This window comes from Fundulus heteroclitus, chromosome 4, assembly GCF_011125445.2.
Source record: "Fundulus heteroclitus isolate FHET01 chromosome 4, MU-UCD_Fhet_4.1, whole genome shotgun sequence".
NCBI lineage: Eukaryota > Metazoa > Chordata > Actinopteri > Cyprinodontiformes > Fundulidae > Fundulus > Fundulus heteroclitus.
The window spans coordinates 36,004,240-36,024,348 of record NC_046364.1 but is presented as its reverse complement, the minus strand read 5'-3'; the positions used below and the strand labels follow the sequence as shown (position 1 = coordinate 36,024,348).

Below are 20,109 nucleotides of genomic sequence, written 5' to 3'. Positions count from 1 at the left end.
GAAACCGCTAAAGATGCAGAGAGAGGAGAACTTTCCTCCAAGCAGAACTCAAGGAATTAACTTGATTATACTCACAGGTGGACCACTGGGTCCTGGCGCTCCTCTTTCACCCTGTTGGTAGGAAACAACAAAGATGTACCAGTTTCTCCCAACTATATACAGAACTCATGTTAAACAGACTATATTACCACACATGCAGCACTTTATTCATGGATTTGAGAGTCAAAGTGACTCAAACTTGTTGAGAATATCAAACTGCACCAATGCATCCCTGCTGCCTACCAGCCTGTACCGGCTAAACATGATCATTTAATACAGCATTGCAATTTATGGACTTCTCTCTTTAGACTTAAATTATATCATAAAAAAAATGAATTTTATTTCATCAACATAAAGCCAATTGAGTCAATGGAAACTGGACTAAAAGTTACTTCTTTTTATGCTCTTTGCCAGAACCATCAGAACTGTTACCACAGTATAGATTAATTAATACAGCTTAACTGACCTGGGGTTTATCAAGTAATGATTAGGTTCTTAGGATGAGGTTATATACAAAACAAACCTATGAGGTCCTAAATAAGGATTTCCAAGCTGTCCTATCCAACAAATGGAATTTGTGCTCAGTGTTTAAGTGAAAGAGGGCGTCAAAATGTTAAATAAAATCTCAGCTAGGTGTAATATGGATACAACGTGTCAGAGCAGTTAGTGCAGAACATGCAGTCAATGATGTGGTTAAGTGGTAGCATTGCATTAGTGCAACACAGACACCAGATGGCGACTGCAGCTACACATAAATGCAGAATCAAATACTGACACAAGATTAAAAACAAAGATGCACTTTCACAACCTTTAATCCGTCTCTTCCTGGAGCCCCAGGTGGTCCCTGCAAGAATGATAAGAACATGGTAATTAGGTCTTCAGGCTTATTTCAGGCTTCAGGCTTATTGCTGTCACCATGTCTGATGGTACAAATGTGACGCTGAAAGCTTTGTAATCATGAGAGGAACTATGTCCTGCTGATAAAGGAACCCTTTGCTTTTTCACAGATTAGAAGGCATCACAGACACGAGAAGGGGTACTAACTTCATGACCAATTGGCTTGTATGCAATTGGAAAAGTTAGTTTAAGCATCATATGAAACATTTTAGTCGTGGTAATTGTCCGAATTTACCCATTGTGGAACAATAAATGTATTTCTGATCTTATCTTAATCCATTGTACAAGTTGTACTTAGGATGCCATTAGAGTTGCTCATATGACATTTTGATCACAAGATAAACACCAATGGATTAACTGTTATAGTAAACTAATGTTTCAAACATACTGAACTTTACGTTTATCTGAAACCCCTCAAAGTAGAAGAGCAGTGGAGAAAGTCCTGAGAACTCCCTGAACAAACTGAAGCAGAGAACAGTGAGTCTGGATCGATCGCCGGTGGCTGCTAATGTTGTGCTTCATTTTGTAAAGAACTTGGCTGGAGAATTGAGATTAAACCCAACCATGTTTTAGGTCCAAGTTTAAAAACCTTTTAGGTTTTGTAATTGTTTAGAGAGATGCAGCACTCAATAGGACAGCGATCAGAATCAAACAAAGATACTCTGATAGGTTTGTGGTTGGTCAAATACTGAAAAAACTGACCTTTTTCCCTAGTCTTTAAATGCATCATGTTGCTTTTGACCAACAATACCTCACCCAAAAACATTTACTCTGTTGTGCATTTTTGAGTTTTATATAAATCAGACAACTGCTAGAGATAGATGCATAAACAGGGATAATCATTTAATTTAATGTTCTGTTGGCCAGTAAACTAATACCTATAATAAATTAGACATTATTTCCTCTTTCAGGTGCTAAAGTCCTCAGAGAAAAAAAATCTGATAGATCACTGGAAATCAGTATCAGGCAGAAAAAGCCGGATCACTGCACCTCTGTTCAGTGATTAGGATAACTACCTTCAAGAAATATAATCTAATAATCACATACTTCTCTGCATTTTTAATTTTAAAACACTGACATTACATGTTCACCAACGGAGCCGGAAACATCTGATAGTACAACTCATCTGAAGTGAAAATAAAAACATATTTTTTCTGTATCTATCAGCTGTTATATTCATGGTAGCCATTTTGAATTTCGAGTTTGGATATTGTTTTATAACTTAACCTGGCTTTGACCCTGACCTTTCTGGTGTTTTCCTTGGTCATCATAATGGTGTTACTAGCTTAACGCTGTTACGGGTCAATTAGCCGACTTTTACATTTCCTTTAGCTGTCTCAGGTTGAAATCATGCAGAATAGAAACGCAGGTCAAAATTTTAAGAATTTTATTTATAGTTTAGTTTGAAAACTATGGATTGATGATGCTGTATTCAGTGTGGCTCCATCGCATACAATCCCAATAAAATACTGTAAAGTTTGTGGCTCTGGGCCTAAATGTGGAAAAGCTCACAGGGAATTGAGTCCTTCTTCAGTGGGCTGTATGTTGCAGAGAAATGCTGCAGCATCCTTCTCCACTAACAATAAGTTGTCCAACATAATTCTCTCAGTTCTTCAAATGATTCAGAAAAATCGGAACTCAGAAAAAAAAAAGATGTTTTCAGAGCTGCAGGGTTTTTATTGTGCCTCTAGTGATCACTGATATATGTGTCCTCATGGAGAACAACTCCACTGTCTGTTTCCACGTGTTTCCACTTGGTCTTGTGAGCTGCAATATCATTAAAAGGTTGCAAACCTTTTATTGAAATATGAAGTAATGCATGAGAACTGAAGCAGAAAACAATATGGACTTGGAGTATTTTTGCAAGAACAGTTATGTCATAAACTCATCATGTTCTCTAATTTCATGATATGCAGGTGTGTTGGATTTAGATTTTGATCTAATGTCCATTTAGTGCTCTGAATTAAATCATTATAATACAGGAGTTTTTGTTTTTCCTACCACTGCCCCCCTGCGGCCCCTCTTTATGTGCCTGAGGTCAGGTTCTGGTCCCATGGGCCCCATGTCTCCCCGTGGACCCCTTGGACCAGGTGGACCCTTCTCTCCTGGCTCCCCGCTGCTTCCCGGTTCCCCTGGGTGTCCTGGTGAAGACAGACAGATTATATTTCATTGAGGACGTCTACAAGGGGAGAGCAGTGGTTATTAAAATCCAACTCCAATATCTCTGAAGAACATTATTTTATTCAATTTTGGACCAATACTTCTTCTGGTTGGAGTCTCTTTCACAAAACGTTCTTCAGATGTGGCGTTTGAGCTGTCACAAACATCCTAGTCACCTTTTCCTTACCTGGGAGACCAGGAGCTCCTGGAGGGCCAGGTAATCCAGGAAGACAGGGGCTGTCAGTGCTTTTTCCCGCTCGAGTCGGTTTGTCACTGCTGTTAGCCAGACCAGATACCTGCAAACACATTTTGGAGACATTAGCTGTCTCCATATGTAAGTTATTTTTGGTTTGAGTGCTCTAAACATGATGGGTCTCTTACCTGGTTGTGCGACTGGGTGCTTCCCAGTCGCAGCTTGAGCTGAAACAGGCTGCTTTTCATGTTCATGAAATCTTGACACGTGAACGAGCAGGAACCAGCACTCATCAAGGTGTCGGACTTTCCCGAGGAACTCACTGCACGACAAAAAAAAAAAAGTCTTTACTTCCTTCCTGGTAGCATCGTCCATTTTCTGAAGCCTATCTGTTTAACGAGGGTGTTCCATGAAGCAAGTTATTCAATTCCTACTATTTAAAAACAACGCCCACAAGAGCAAACATTTTAATGTCGATTGGTCACGCCGCCTATCTCAGGAAATCCCATGTAGGTTACACTTGATATACATTGGGCGCTGATGTGTCTGATTCTGTGGCTCATTAACTCATTAAATGCCAAACAAATGAAGTAGTGGTGTTGTGAGATGAGCCGTGGCTTCAAAGCGTATGTCGAGTAATCAAGGAGGCGTTTCCACAAAGTGCGTATCGAGGTTTGCTTCATCTAGGGGAGTAGCAGAAAATGATGACGTCCGAAGTCCCGCTACCAAGCTGTGCCATGTGACTGCTTCGAGAAGTGGTTCAAATAAGCAGCGAGTTTTGACGGGCATTTAAAAGCCTCGGTATTCAATCAAAATGTGGGTATTTGTTGGAGAGTTGCCTTCAGTTCAGGTTTTGGATAGGGTTTTGGCAGTTTGGAGAGTTTAGGTCAGAGAAGGAAAGATAGTTTGGAGATTGAGTAGAGGATAGAAGAGGACGCTTCTTCAGAAGGAGTGAATGCTGCTTGTCGGGACTTTGATGCAATCAACTAGGTTACCCTTATATAGGAAATCTTTTGCTCAATCTGTGTAATCTGAACCAATCTGTATAATCTGATAAAATTTGATTTTGGAAAGTGCCTTGAAATGACATGTTTCATGAATTGGTGCTATATAAATAAAATTTAATTGAACTGAATTGAATAGAGGATGGAGCCAGCTCGGAAGAGGAGGAGTTCCCCTGTGTGGGAACATTTTGACTTGATTTCTTCCAATGAGGTGAGATAAATTTAACATATTTAACATTAATTAGATTTTCTTATAAATAACTGTAATTTTCCCTGTTTCTTAATTTATAGGCGAGGTGTTTATTGTGTTCCAAGGAGTTGGGGTACATTAACAGCAAATTATCCATGCTGAGATATTACCGTGCCTCGCTTGAGAATACGGAGGCAACTAGAGCTACATCCAGCCGTGGTAAGTTTTACAATATTATAGACACACAACCAGCATTTTTTCTAAATTGACTTTTGTTTGTTGTTCAAATAAATGACAAGCAAACACCAGAAAACAATAGCTAGATGAACTCCTCGTCCACTTTATAGTGAAGGAAATGCAACCCTTCAGTATTGTAGACGGTGTTGGATTCAGGGTATTTTTGTTCAAATTGGATCTAATAAGGTGACTGTGTGAAAGAGCTAAAGCTTCGGCATCATATTTGCAATGCACATGCAATGAATCGGATGGTGAAGATGTCGCTTTACCAGCAGGCTGTGCTCTCTAGCGTCTGGGTGAAAGCTAGGAAGCTGGTTGGCTACTCTAGAAGCAGCACCACTGCCAAGGTATGTGCTTTCCCGTTAACCCAATTTATGATAAAGCCAATAGTGTTTCTATGCTCCTTCTGCAATTTAATGGTCTATTCTATTCCCCCCAATTCATGAAATACATCAGACCTAAAAACAATAAATAAAAATAAAACAAGTTACTCTGACTGGGTATGCAAAAAAAGTTATAGAAAACTCAATCAGGGCACAGCTGTAAGATAAGTTTATTTTCACCAAATGATAAATGCTGCCTCCAACAAATTAGCACCCTGGGTGGTGACTCATATCAAAAGTAGAGCACATTAAAAATATCATTAGATAGAGATAAACATAATGCTGACTAATACTCTTGAGCATGTTTCAAAATCCTATTTCGGATAAAACTCATTAACTCACAGTTGTGCACTGGGATGCAGGACCGCTGGTCTGGTGCAAGGATGTACCCGGTGCGGCAGCGACACAGGAAGCTGCCGACTGTGTTCACACATTCATGGTCACATAGACTTTGTCCAGAGACCTCACACTCGTTGATGTCTGTGGACAGATTAAACATGCATGGAGGCCAAGAGAGCAGATCAAGCAATAAACTCTGAGTTCAAAAGCAATAACATTGAGCAGGTAAATTGTTTTATCTGAACGGACCGTGGAGGCTAAAATTAGAGTTGTTATCTTGTTTTCAATGTTATCAAAGCGAACACATTAGAGGGAACTGTAATGACGGCACAAGCCAGGCCGCCTCCCATGCAGCAAAACCAGGACAGAACCGCACTGACCCAGGCAGTAGGGAGACTTGTGGGTGCGGTGTCTTTCCCTGTCGAAGCGATAACCGGGGTAACACGTGCAGACGACTCGACCAAAGTTATCAGTGCACTGCTGCTCGCAGGGTGATGCAGCACATACATCCACACCTGAAAAAAAGGACGAAAATAAGAGAAGACCACTTCTTACTGCTGAGAACTACTTCTGTTCATACAGATTAAAAATCAATCCTGTAAGGTCCAGCTGTGAGTTCTCCAGTAGCTCATGGAAGAAATATCTAGATGGTCAAACAATGCAATGCACCATGGTTGAATTTCACAAACTGTTTTGATCAAAGTTCTTAGCTCTTGTACTATTATGCCTTAAAAAGACTCTTAAATAACAAGTAATTTCACCAGCAATTGTGGTATGGTAAGAACTTAAAGTGCAGGAGCTGCTGCTCTCCCTTGTACCGCTGAACATTGCCAGTCAGCTGGCTGAAAAAAGGTTTTCTAGAATTTTCCTATCCTTACAAAATGTATAAATTTGGTTTCTTGGAAGTCATTTAGACCCCAAACACAGACCCTTAGTACCTTAAAACCAAGGTATTAAGCCTGCCTATAAAGCAAATATGTTTGGCATAACTACAGCAGACCAGAGCACCATTCTGCTTGCCATGAAGGAAGCTAAACACTGACAAAGGGAATAAATGGCCTAGTCAAAGTTTAGACCTAAGTCCAACTGACAATCTGTGACACAACGTGAAAATTGCTGTTGATAGCGATCTCTAATCTGACTGAGCTTTAGTTATTTTTCAACAATGAAAGGGGAGAAGTTTTCAGTCTGCCAAACTGTGTACAACGTGTGTGTGCTTGTACTTTAAGCTGAGTGAGAACATTTTTTGCTCCTTTTACTAGTAAAGAGAGGACTGTGATGTAAGAAGAGGACCTTTTTTTGGTCCTCACTCTTTTCTGGGCTAATGGTTAAGGTTAGGCTACAGAAAGGGCTGAAAATAAAGGGAAGTCAGTGAAAGTAAAGGCAAGGTCCTCACTATGAGGACACACACACACTTAAAGGAAGTGTGTGTGTGTGTGTGTGTGTGTGTGTGTGTGTGTGTGTGTGTGTGTGTGTGTGTGTGTGTGTGTGCATGTGCGTGTGTGTTTAATACTTTTGCCAGCTACAGTATTTTTTATTTCTGCACATAAATTCTCCAAAATGTTGCAAAATTAAACTTTAGATAATTTTAATGCCAAGAAAAATAGTGTAGCACTAAAGCCATGATTTAGGATAAACTGCTTCCCTGCTTACATGCTAATGTGTTCCCCAGATTGTGTTTTGTGCTGCTTGTTCTATAAACAGATCAGTGTATGGTTTACCTACTTTCAGGTATGCACTGGCCCATCACAAACCTGAATCCATCACAACACTTCCTCCTGCATCAAAAAAAGGAAAGAAAATTAAATGTTTGTCCACTTTCATAGACACGTATCTATCACTATCAGGAAGCAAATAATTAAATTAAAAATAATTGGTTGTTATTGAGAAGTGCTACTATTTTTTCCTGGCTTGAATACCAAAGTGAGCTCTATGGAAAATATAAATCTGCTTGGAAAGTCAGTTAAGTTGGTAAACAAGAGCATAAATACAGTGCAGGACAAGACAGATACTTGACTAACTTAATCAAAGAAAATATACTTTAGGGAATATCCTATATAAGACGAATCAGTATATGAAACATTAAATATCCTATCAGATAACCACAGTGTGGTTATTTATGCACAATACAACTGTGAATAGCTTAGGTTCACGATTGACCAGTCACAGCATGACAAATAAATTATTTTAAATAATAATAAATAAATAAATAAATAAATAAAACTGTATAACCAAACCACCCAAGCCTCAAGGAAAGGGCGGCTAAGGGCGGATGTGATGGCATAAAGACTTCCTTCTTTCCAGACCAAAAACCCACTGGGAAGCAGATCTTTAAACTGGCGGATAAAAGGTAAACACAGAGGGAACTGCTGTGTTAACAACTGCACTTGTGTTAAGGAAAATGCAGAGGGACGTGTTGACATCTCACATCTGGAAGTCAGAGGACAACAGACGACAGAGAGGAATGTGTGCAGCTGGATGGAGTGACCTATAGATCAGATGCAGAGAAGCAGTGAAGATCTGGGGAACCAAGCACATTTATTAAGAAGCCCAGTTTTAAGTTCACTCACCTTTAAACTGAGCCATGGCTGTTGTACTAGTGGTATGTGTTCCTTTTGCTTTCAGATTAACCCCCATATGCTCACATTGTTGTGTCTCTGTTTACACTCTGCAGCACAGCTAGTTTATGTCTAACGTCAGAAAAATGATGGTGCTCTACAAAACAGAAATATACAAAAAGCTACAAATATAGTTTATTTGATTTCCTGATTTATCGATCTATCTATAAATGCTGTGGTTATGCACATGTGTTTGGGACCAATTCTAACAGCCTTAGAAACATTGGGAAAGTAAAATATTTTCTATGAAATGATTCATGTCCTTTTCACATCTAACATATCATCTGCTGGATTCTCTATGTTGTGAAGTGTTACCTTTCTTATTGAACAAACTTTTCTTGACACATTTTTCTTTGGTAAGGATCAGAAATGTAATCATTGTCCGATATGTGTAACCCATATTTCTTACCGTACTACATTAGAATAAAAGATTGTTCTGTCTTTTGACAAATCGCATATTTTGTATTGTAGATTAAAAGGTAAATCTATAGATTTGTGATGTCCTAAAGTAGATTAATTAATTATTGATAGTTGGCAACGCAAAGGATAATAGATGTTAAATCTCCAAATTAAATGGGCACTATTGACCTTTAAACATATCTTGATCTAGTTCTTTTATCAATTTTATATACATTGTAGTTTCTTATTCACTTATTATTTGCTTTTTAATATACAATTTTATATACTTTTATTTGCTGGTGTACTTTTTTGTTTGGATAGTTAGCTCTTTTGTTCACTTACTCACTTACCTAATTACCTTACTTGGGCCTTGCAGCCCTTAATAGTCCTTTCCCTGTTTTGCAGACTCTGTTATAGACCTAAATGTGCTAATCAGTGTAGTTGACAAGGCAAACATAAAATAAGAGGTGCAAATACTCTCTGCAATGATGCATAAGCCCAAAAGAAATTATGAACCACAGCTTTAATAATAATAATAATAATAATAATATGAAGAAGATTTGAACTTTCCCCTTTTATTTGGTTTATATTGTAGCTGATGCAAACACATATTGCCTTTGCTAAGATGGCTCAGTTTTATTTTCTTTCTTTGTTTTTTTTTTTTTTTACCACAAATAGTTTATGATGTTTGGAAGTGACACTCATTCAGCCAACCAAGCCATAACCATCCACCACATGTTACAGGTGTTACAGCTGGAAAGAACAGCGAGGAAGTGGCTCAGAAAGTGGCCACTGCACAAATATCACACATGAATGTCACACAGACATTTAAGGGTAAAGACAGAGGGGGATTTAAAATGCTGCCTCATTCACAGTCCCTTTTTTAGAAAGAAAGTTGCTTTTATTCACCTCCAACCTCCATACAACGTTACTTTAAATCACATTGAGTCTCCCTCTCAAGTTGAAAAAATAACCTATAAAACACAGAGGCTGGTCCACACTGATGAGATCCAGATGAGAGCAGCTTTAATCTGCAGCCTGTAGCTGGGAGTGTTGAGAAGGTTGGATAAGGCCAGACATGGAGGTGAGGTGGAGAAAGGGGAGCGAATGCCGAGATTAAGGCTGCCACTCATTCAGTCAATCAGTCAATCCATTAATCAGTCAGTCAACTGGTCTTCCAAGATGGGTTAATGTGTTACAGATGCTAAAAAAGTTCTCCACTTTACATGTATTTCAACAAAACATTGTTAAGTGACTAACAAATCTCCTTTTGACTTATATATCCATGAATGTCTGCAGTAACAACCCTTTTAATGTATCTAATTGCTCATTTTTGTCATTAACTGATGGATCTGTTCATTGTAAAAGACAGTGCTGAGTACAGGAAAACTGTGCAAAAAGGTCTGCCTTGCTCTCATGTTGAGGGTCAGTTTGACCCATTTCTCCCTCTAAGTTTGAAATGTCTGAATTTCTTCTTTCCCACAATAACCCTCCCTGAAATTCTTGAGCCTTTTTCTCATTTAGTGTGGGTCATGCGGACACTCTTACGTGATGTGGGATGACTTTATTTGCTCTTGGCTTGTTTTTTTGTGTAAAGGCGTAGTTTTAAAGACAAAAAAAAAAAAAAAAAAGAGAAGACATTTTTGCTAAACATTTTTTGTTTGGTTATGTCATGAATAAGAATCCAAACATAAGGCAAACTGAATCAACACAGGAGGCCTCAACAAGTTTTCTCTGCATGTGAATGTTTAAGAAGGTCAGTCAGAGATGTTAGCTTTATTACACCACACATTCTGGCTCTTTGTCCTATGACATTATGTATAAATACAGCTTACTCAGTCCAGATCCTTGGACTTTATTCAGAGCCAGGGTGAAAATTGTTACATACCTAGCCACATTAAAGGAGCAATAAGCAAATGTTCACCACTAGGTGGTGTGTTGAGCACTGTCTGTAGACCAAAACAAAACAAGATGTGTGACAAGCCACAACTGTCTATATCTCCACTCCAGCTGCAACCCCCCCGCCCCCTCCCCCTCCCCTTCTTACCCATCACCTCATATGCGCATATTTGCAAAGGATAGCTACACAGCAAAATAACATCACCTTTTACTGCTGAACATCTAGTGAAGAAGTAACTTTACAATGCTGTTAGCAAGAGAACGTTTACATCCGCTGGACATGCCCTCCGCCATTTAGCTCCTAGCTGCTCTGATGGTGGAGCTAAGCACTGAGTAGGGCTGGACGTTAATTCAATAACAATAAATATTGATCAATAGACTTTTATTGATGATAGAAAAAAAGGGTCAATAAAAAGTTCAATAGAATAACAGTTTTCCTTCCTTTTGCATTCTAGCTATGTGGGTTAATATTACAGTTATTACATCCACCCAACCAATCACAAACCCAGTCCCAGGAATGCTCCTTGTACAGATTAAGCTCCGCCCCTTTAAAGAGATCAGAGAGCACATGTTTTTCTTTTTTTTTAAAAACTTGCAGTTTTGATAAAAAGTTGGTTGAATAAAAGGTTGAGTTTGAATTCAGTGTTTGTGTTTTCTGTATCTAAAAATTGGTCGCTAAGCAACAGCATAAAATGGCCAGGGCTGCACTTAAAATATATGTTTTGAATTTGTTGATAATTGTCGATATCGATCAGTATGATTTCTATTTTATCGATATGCTTTTTTTTCTATATCATCCAGCCCTAGCACTGAGTGACAGCTGTTCACATGAACGTACATGCACGCAGGCCTGGCCCAGCCTTGTAAACAAGAAACTGGAGAAAAACACAGAGATAGTGTGTGACGGTATACCATATTCCATCTAAAAAGATATCTTTAATGACTTTAATGTCATACCATTAATGACTGCAGAGATTATCTGATGCCAACCACACACCCGTTATGCTTGTGACTATCTCCATTGCATTGGTAAAGCTATTTGTGACGAACCAACTCCAAGCAGAAATTAGTTGTGAAGTGTAATGAAGTAAAAATATGGTCAACGTTTATACAAACAAAAAAATAAAAATGACATATGGCATGCAATTTTTTGTTCAGCCCCCTTTACACCCTGATACCAAACTTTCATTAATTCAATTCAATTCAATTTTATTTATATAGCGCCAAATCATGATGTCATCTCAAGGCACTTTACAAAAGTACATTAAAGTTACATAATGACAATAAAGATTCTTGATAAAATTGTTGCAACCAATTTCCTCTCAGAAGTCACCGAATTAGAAACTAGTTAGTCTGCGTGTAATGTGTTCTTGGTATAAATACAAATGTTCTGTTTATAGCTCGCCATGTCGGGAACACTGCAAAGCTGCTCTGGTCAGATGAGACTAGAATTAAATATATTGGCCTGCACACAAGGAACCATGTTTGAAGGCAAACCCTGAACATACCATTGATGTGGTGGGGGCAGCATGATGCTGCCGGATGCTATTCCTTAAGTGGGTCAGAGCTGCAAGAAGATGGATGGGAAAATACGTCCGGAAAACCAGCTAGACGGGGGCGAAAGACTTGAGACTGGATCAGAGGTTTGCTAAACAGTAGGATTATATTGATATAGCCTGCATCTGTGAGAATGGTCCAGTTTAAGTCCAGACCTAGATCCAATAGTAATTTTATTGCAAGATTTGAAAAATGTTCAAAGATGTATTTCATCTAATATAAGTGAGCTTGAGGTTTGGACAAAAATGTGTTCAGATGTGCAAAATTTGTAGAAACATACCCCACAAGACTTGCAGCTGCCCCAAAAATGTCTGATGGGCAATAAATCAACATGACATAAGCTTTAAAAAAGAATTTGGATGAAATATACTGTAGGTTACTCTTTTGGAAATATTGGACTTAGACAACTTTATTTGTCATTTTGTATGCACAGAGTGCGTACAGAACAAAATTCCGTTTGCATACAGCTTGAAAATTACAGTGAATTGCAGTAGATTACAGGATAAAGTAAATTACAGGATACAATTTACAGGATAAAGTTTACAGGATAAAGATCAATCTGTCCATGTGTGTTCTATTGTTAGATTTTCTAATGCTTTTATGTTGGCTTGAAGCATTTTATTGGCATCAAATAGAGACTATCAGCCTTATTTGACAGCAAAATTACAATCTTCAACCCTCCAAAGAACAGGCAAGGGATGTTCGAGGGCTGGGATAACTGGGAACAGCCTTTAAAAATCAGTCAGGATTTATTAATTAAACAGAGCTCAAGTCTGACAATTTCCCTCTCCTCCAGTGTCCTTTTTCACATCCACTCAGCGCACTTTCTATAAGATTTGAAACATGCATACATGGATTCTGACCAACATCGGCTTCGTATTTCGCTGATCATTCTATATGTTCACTAGATTTTGACATAATCTGTTTTTCTCCATTTATTCCTTCACTCTTCTGCTCTGACTGGCATATCATTGGCCTTACGTTGCTCTCTGTTCGTGATAACAAGTCGGTAGCTCTTACTTTTCATACACAGTAAAGTCCCCCGAGACTTAAAGAGGCCAAGAACTCTTTAACCTTTAATAGCTGCTTTTAAAAGAGTCTGTTTTGGACTTGAGTCTAAATTAAACGTCAGGTGGTGAAACGTTTTTCAGATCAAATGTTTTCAGAGAGTGGCATTTCAGAGAGTGGCATTTCATTGACAGCGTTTTTATGTAATCCCCTTTATGTAATACATGTTTCCAGTGTGGTCACATTCATATAAGTTATTTAAACCCTGAAAACTATTGTCGTTCTTGCTATAGACTGAAATATGTCAACTTCTGGACACATACCTACACTGCAAAGGTTTCCATTAGCTCCAGGAACCCTGAGCCTGTTTCATTGTTTTCTTTAGATTACTTTGTATCTATAGGGAATGGATTCAATCTGATCATGTAGCACTATGTTGCTATGGGAGCTGAGCCAGAAAGAGCAGCTCACCTCCAGCAGACGGAGGGGCTCAGTTTAAGACTTAACAGAACATTAAACTGAAAGCATGTTGTGGGCCATATTTTAGTCCAAAGGTGTTAAATAACTTTAGAGATTATAGCAATATTTTGAATTATGCTGCCTTGCAATTGTATTCAAACCCCTTGAACGTGTTCAAATTTAGTCTCATTACATCTATAAACTATGTTAAATACCAACGTATGGTGTTATCATGAAATGAAACAGATTCATGGACTCCATAATTTATTTTACTATCAAAGTAAAACACAACATGATGCTGCCACTGCCATGTTTGATAGTATGTTTAAGGTAGTGTGCAGAATTATTATTTTTTACACAGTTTTTGTATGCATATCACAAAATTCAGTTCTGGTTTCATCTGACCATTTCCTTCAATATTTTGGTTCTTTGGTCCTTTCCGACCGCTGCTATCAGCTTTTCTTCCATGACCAATTTAAAATGCTTTGTCTCCGCTGCAGTCTTTCATCCCAAGTCACAGCCACACTCACGTTCTGTGTGAGCGTGCCTTTGTACATGGCCTGTGGAAAACTGCAAGCAGGACTGTTAAATCATTTATTTCCTGACATAAAGGGCAGATTTGTGGACTGCCAAACTCATCATTGTCCTGTTGACAAATTCTTCCTGTGGATCTCTGCGGCTCCTCCAAAGTTACAATGGTTCTTTTGGCTGACTTTCTGATTAATGATCTCCTTTTCAGTTTGGGTGTGCAACCAAGTAGGTTTGTAGATGTACCAAACTCCTCATGTTCAGATGATGTCAGAGTAGAACAACACAGGGGGTCAAAATCAAAAACTCGGTCAAGGTCGCAAGCCAGCCTTGATATTTCTTAAAAGAATTTCTACAACTACGATGTCCAGTATCAGAGAGCCAATGAGGTGTCCAGCATGGCAAACAGGCAAACAAAATGCAAAACATCAGGCTAGGCAGACAAGGAATTCTGGAAGGTTTAGTCCAGCTTTCTGACAATCTGGCAGTGAATGACTGTGGCGGGAAGGTACAAATAGACAAAGTCCCAGGTGACATAGATGCTGGATAATGATCAGAGGACAGGTGGATTGAATGTGGTAAATTGGCTAGGGCTATGGTAGAGGGTGACGGACTGAAATAAACATGAATGGATCTGAATAGAAATACAAGGACATAATCTGACCAAGAACATAAACACAAGACTCCAAGTACAAATGAATGTAAGAAATAAATAGAAGGCAAAAAAATAAATAAAAAAATGTAGTAAAACAGAAAAAGATTGAACAAAGGGAAAAGACAAACAAATCTAAAAACAAATCTAAAATATGAAGAAGTGGCAAAATCCTGAGGGCAAAACTCATAACTGAATATGGCAAGTCCTATAGAACATAAATGACAAGGACAACCTGAATCTACTGTAAATTAAAACCATAAACTGTCACCTACAAATTATGACACAATGCAAATGTGAATTCAAGTGTCAAGTAAAATACACAATAACCAAAAATTCGGGTGCATATTTCTTTTTGAACACTCTTCTTTTTGAACACTTCAACAAAACATTAATTACAACTTTTTGTTTCCTACATCTGCGATAGACTGGCAACCGTTCCAGGGTGTACCCCGCCTCTCGCCATTGGCAGCTGGAGATAGGCACCAGCACCCCTCACGACCCCAAAAAGGGATAAAGCGTGTTAGAAAATGGATGGATGGATGGATTTTTCCCACATTCTGATCTACTCATCCACTCTGATCCAAGCCAGATACCTGGCTTCTTTTCTTCTCACTGAGGTTGCTATTGAATGTCAACAAAGCAGACTGACTTGTGTGTCCTGATTGATGTGTAAAAACGCCACACATGCCTGGGCTGTCTACAAGTCGGCCATCTTTAATAGACATATAGAATTACAATGCAGGCCTAACTAGGTCCACGGACCTGAGCTTGATAACCTATAGTGTACTGATTTTAAGGTGGAGAATCAGGCAAAAGACAGGTGAAAGGTGAAAGTATATTAAGAGGGAATGAGGAGCAAATGAGAGCAGAGAGCTGAGAGAGAACGCAGAGAGAGAGATAAAGGAGTGCAGGAAAGGATCTAACAGAAATCTAAGACCCTGTTCCCACTGCAGGAAAATGTGGCCAAAATTAGATTTTTTACAGGCCAAATGACCAGATCAGATTTAGGAACCGGTCTAATTGGTAAAGACTCTTTAGCCAAAGCAGAAATGTGTCATGGTGCGCCATGATAAGCACTGTCGGAATAGTGCAATCAGTAAAGATGGAGGTAGTAGAAGGAACCTGTATGCTTCCTATTGTACACCTTTTAGCATAAGGAGCTTGTAATGTCCCTTGCCAGCTAAAAAAAATCCCACAATTCTTTGCCTATTGTATAAGTACAGCTCATTAACGAATCGGAAATTAACGAAAATGTCCGGAGAGAAGAAAGCGTGTACTTTTTAGTTATTTTTACGAAAGCCTGGATTTGACTATAACCATCCATGTGCATAATAACATATTTGATAAAAGCTGTCTGAAATCGGCGTATCAACCAGAAGCTCCGTTTCTTCCACAACAGATTTCTTTACCTTTCTTTGAAAGGTAAAGGAACAGGAGTCAGATCTATAATTTGAGAGTTTTGGATGCAACCATGGACATCACAAGCTCCATATGCTAAAGGAACTATGACAGAAAGCATGCAGGTTCATTTTCATACCTCCTTCCTTGCTGACTGCAAGGACTAGGATTGAAAACCACTGGTCTAATGGATAGCACGTCTAAAAGGAAGTCGATACCTTTTCCTTTGTATGATGAAAGGTTGCAGACCCGGTCCAGAGCTTAGTGACAGTTTCATCGAAATTTGGGAGTGCAACACTGCTGATTGTCATCAACAGTCTGAACTTGTGTTCATTCTTTAACTGATTCTTTGTTCAGTCTCTATTGCATAATAGAAAAAAAAATAGCATTACAGTGTTTAGTTGCTATAGTCTTTTCACTAATAATTTACTGTAAATGTATTGAATTGTAATGACTGCCATGTGGAAGTTATTTATGTCTTCCCGTTTGGAAATTAGCAGTGCTAGGCAGCACGTTTTACAGTAAATCAGTCATTAAAAGTATCTTAATAATCAAAAAGAATGAACATGATCGGGCAGCGTTTCTTGGCCTTTACTGATACAGTAAGTATGGATATCATCAGCCATGACAATTGGCTCCTGTGTCTGACAGCTTGTGTATCCAGAGCCAATAAATTACAATAAACAGAGCCAAGGATTGGATATTACATTGTTCATGCTGAGCTATGCACTGTAACCCTTCGATAAGCTTCGATACATACAAAAAAAGTAGACATAGCATACACTGACAGTGACAGGCAGCAATAATCATTTTGAATTATGGCGGGAAAAAGATGCATGATCTGAACTTTGGGTTTTTCTTTATTGGTTTTCTTGAATCAAACCTCAAACAGACAGTTGGTCACCAATTATCAGTGTGGGTGTAACTCTAGCTCCAACTTGCTGTCAGGTCTGTCTCTTGATCTAGCCTTTTTTGCCTCTCAGCTGGTATGGAGTTGACCCAGTAAGAGGCGTAAGCACGCCCTTGTGTAACCTCACTCTGCTGGAGCAGCTCCAGTCAAAATCAGCTCCAAAGCACAGCTAGAAACACAGAGACAAGATCCAGAGGCAGGCATGGGCCCGGATCACTTTACACTGAAGATTATGTACTTTAGAAAGTGGTCTCCTCCCACAGAGGGGATGCTCTCTATTATGGTTTCAGCTACAACATTGCAGTGATTTATTTGAGCAATTGCAGACAGGAATGCGCTAAAGAGGATATTACAGAGTAAACCCCCACTGCTTTTAACCCCATTATACATTGCAGTTGTCCTGACAGCCTTGTTGAAGCTTTCCATGGATGTTCCTGCTTAATGAGACCAATTCTCCCACCCAATTGCTAGACAGAGATACAGTGGCACTTTTATGAATACCCTTGGTAAAAAAAAATATTCACCTTTCCCCCACTAAATTAAGTTTTCATCGCAGTAGTGGGAATGAAATACGTGAGAAAAAACACATACATACATACCCCCTCCCCCATGTTAGACAAAAAAATTGTCTTATTTTATAACGTTTCTCAAGGTTACAGCATTTACAGAGACAAATATTTCATCATTACTCTCTCCACTATCGCTCTAGATCATCCAGAGCCCTGTGCCCGTATCCAAAGATTCTCAGTCCTTTCAGAAACCTTCTATTTTAGCATAAATATTTCTACCTAGGTGTCTTAGCTTAAGAATGATTCAGATAGCCGTTGAAAGCGACTATGAGTGATGTGAGGACATATATGTTTTATCTTAGTAAGGAGGTGTAGTTGACCCCATTAATAGGTGTGACACTTCTTTTAAGAGCTGTGATCGGTTGATAGCACAAAAAACACACACACACGCACTCCTAATAATCAAAGGAGAAAGGTTAAGAAATGTGGTACATGTTGATGAAACTTAGCGAAGTAAAATAATTGTCACACAGCATTAAAATGTTTGACCACACCTTATTTACATCCTCGTCATTATTTTGATTTGATTGTAATGTTTAATCCCCATTTTACTACTTCATCTGTTTGATATTAATATGGACTCCCCTGTTAGCATTTTACTGTGATTGCATACTTGTATAAACTGGTCGTATTTGGCAAAATGGCCAACATGATATTGAGAAAAAAGGTGGAAAAAAACTGAGAGGAGCAGCGTCTTTATCCGCACAACTCTGGGAGGAGAATTGACATCATCTGTACAGTACAGAAAATACTTTCTCATCTCTTTCATCTTTTATTTCTTCTAAAATGTTTATTGTTGAGAGGATGTTTGTAAAAAACAACAACATATAATTCCTCTGGACAAAATTGTTTATACATTTCTCCAATTTTATTCATGAATAGTCAATATTTTTCCTGTTATTTATTTATCCCCAATAAAATTATGTTACTAAAACTGTCTGCAGCTAATCACTAATTCATTTCCCTCTATGGGGGATAAGAAAGTGTATCTTATCAACATATTAATAATATGATCTTTGTTAAAGAAGCTCTTTTGCTAATTTCCTCCACAGAGGAAATAACTACTTACAGGAACTGTAGGTGTGTCAAGGTTTGTCATCGAAGGACCCAAATGCAGAGCATTAGAGGTAAAGGTGATAAAGGTGATATGTAGTAGAGGTAAAGGTGATATTTAATAAAAATTACAAACTTACAGCAACTGAACATCAAGGTGGTACAACATAGAGCACAAGCAGGGAAACATCAGGAGGAGGTAAACTGTAGAAATCAGTGATGTGAACATGAAACCAGACAGCTTAAATACTGGGAGAAGAGGGAGAGTGAAGGCATGAGGACCAGGTGTTGTAATGGTTACTTTATGATTGACGCACATACGCTCCGCGTCAAAATTAGATGTGTGGATACAACGTCTGCAGCATTTATGCACCACAAGGCTTTTCTTCCGACACAGCAATATTTTCCTAGACTCTAGAGGGCAGTGTTGCACTCCTCCACCAAAAGTACTACACGTAGAAGTGGAAAAAAAAATGTTGTTTCCAAAATCTAAGTCACTGACTTTCTTCCAAGACTGACGCCATATTTCTGTCCAAGAATTGTTACCAATTTGTTGATCACGGTAATCTTTTTTGGGCCGAATCATAAAGATGTCTATATTTACAAAACGCTAACAGAAGGAACCCTTGCTCAACCGCAATGTTTTTCCGCACAGAGTTGTCCGCAAAGTTAGGAATATTCCTAGGTGCGCAGAACAGAAACCTTTGGCTGCGTGGGAGCTAAAATGACATAATATGGCCACGTGGAACTTGTGGATGCATCAAGTATAAACCAAGCTCAAGTCAGGTAATGTAACCGAGCTTTCTGGGGTTGTTACCAGCAGCTGCTCTGTCCTCCCGGCAGAGACGGCTTGTTTGTTCATCTTTGTCTCCCTCTTAGTTCATGAGATTATCTCTGAGTCTGCAGATCACCAAAATTATTTTCACACAATGACTGTAGAGACCAAACACATGGAGGACATACTTGTTGACATTGTCACATTTATGACACTCCACGGCTTCTGTAGTAGTTATTACATGCTTGACTGTAAGGTTGATCGTAATTAATTTAGTGCACCACCAGATGGATGTAAATCTTACATGCTCTTGCTTTAAATACTCAGACTAATAAACTATTAACCTGTTAGAAGTGTGAGACTGAGCATTGGATTTGGATCTGGATCTAGAATTAAAATTAATTAATTCATTAATTCATTATTTGTTTATTTTGTGCAACGCTTTTAAATGGTTGAAATATTAAGTGGCTTATCTTACATGACTGTTTAGATGAGGGGGAAAGGGAAATTAAAGCAAGAAAAAAAGAAGGGGACACTGACTTGAGGAGGCGGAGGATGGTTTTTGATTCGGGGATCAAGGTTGTTGTGAGCTCAGAGCGTTCCCTCGTGGGACTGGGCAGGGAGGAACTCAGGAAGCAGAGCTCTGTGGAGGTCAACGGCCTACTGACACACCAGGACAAGGTCCCAGCCATGTGTGTGCCACTTTGATGGATGCGTCCAACTAATGAAGTTCATACGTGTTACAGTTAGGGCATGTTGTATTCATTAGCCGAGCTGTAGCTGATTTATTTGTTTTAAAACCTCTGCAGATGAAGAGAACTGCAAAACTTGGCTGGCTG

At 38.8% G+C, this 20,109-nt stretch overlaps 1 protein-coding gene across 1 annotated transcript in view; it reads right to left on the bottom strand.

Moving 5' to 3' along the window:
* LOC105930472 (collagen and calcium-binding EGF domain-containing protein 1) overlaps positions 1-20,109 on the bottom strand; it is a 51,065-nt gene that overhangs the window by 2,613 nt on the left and 28,343 nt on the right. Inside the window, exons 3-10 of the mRNA XM_036136481.1 lie at positions 7,168-7,220; positions 5,823-5,957; positions 5,446-5,583; positions 3,478-3,611; positions 3,284-3,392; positions 2,938-3,077; positions 848-883; positions 76-111 (exon numbers count right to left, since the gene is read on the bottom strand). Coding sequence (XP_035992374.1) covers positions 76-111; positions 848-883; positions 2,938-3,077; positions 3,284-3,392; positions 3,478-3,611; positions 5,446-5,583; positions 5,823-5,957; positions 7,168-7,220 — 781 coding nt within the window. The remainder of the gene's footprint in view (positions 1-75; positions 112-847; positions 884-2,937; positions 3,078-3,283; positions 3,393-3,477; positions 3,612-5,445; positions 5,584-5,822; positions 5,958-7,167; positions 7,221-20,109) is intronic.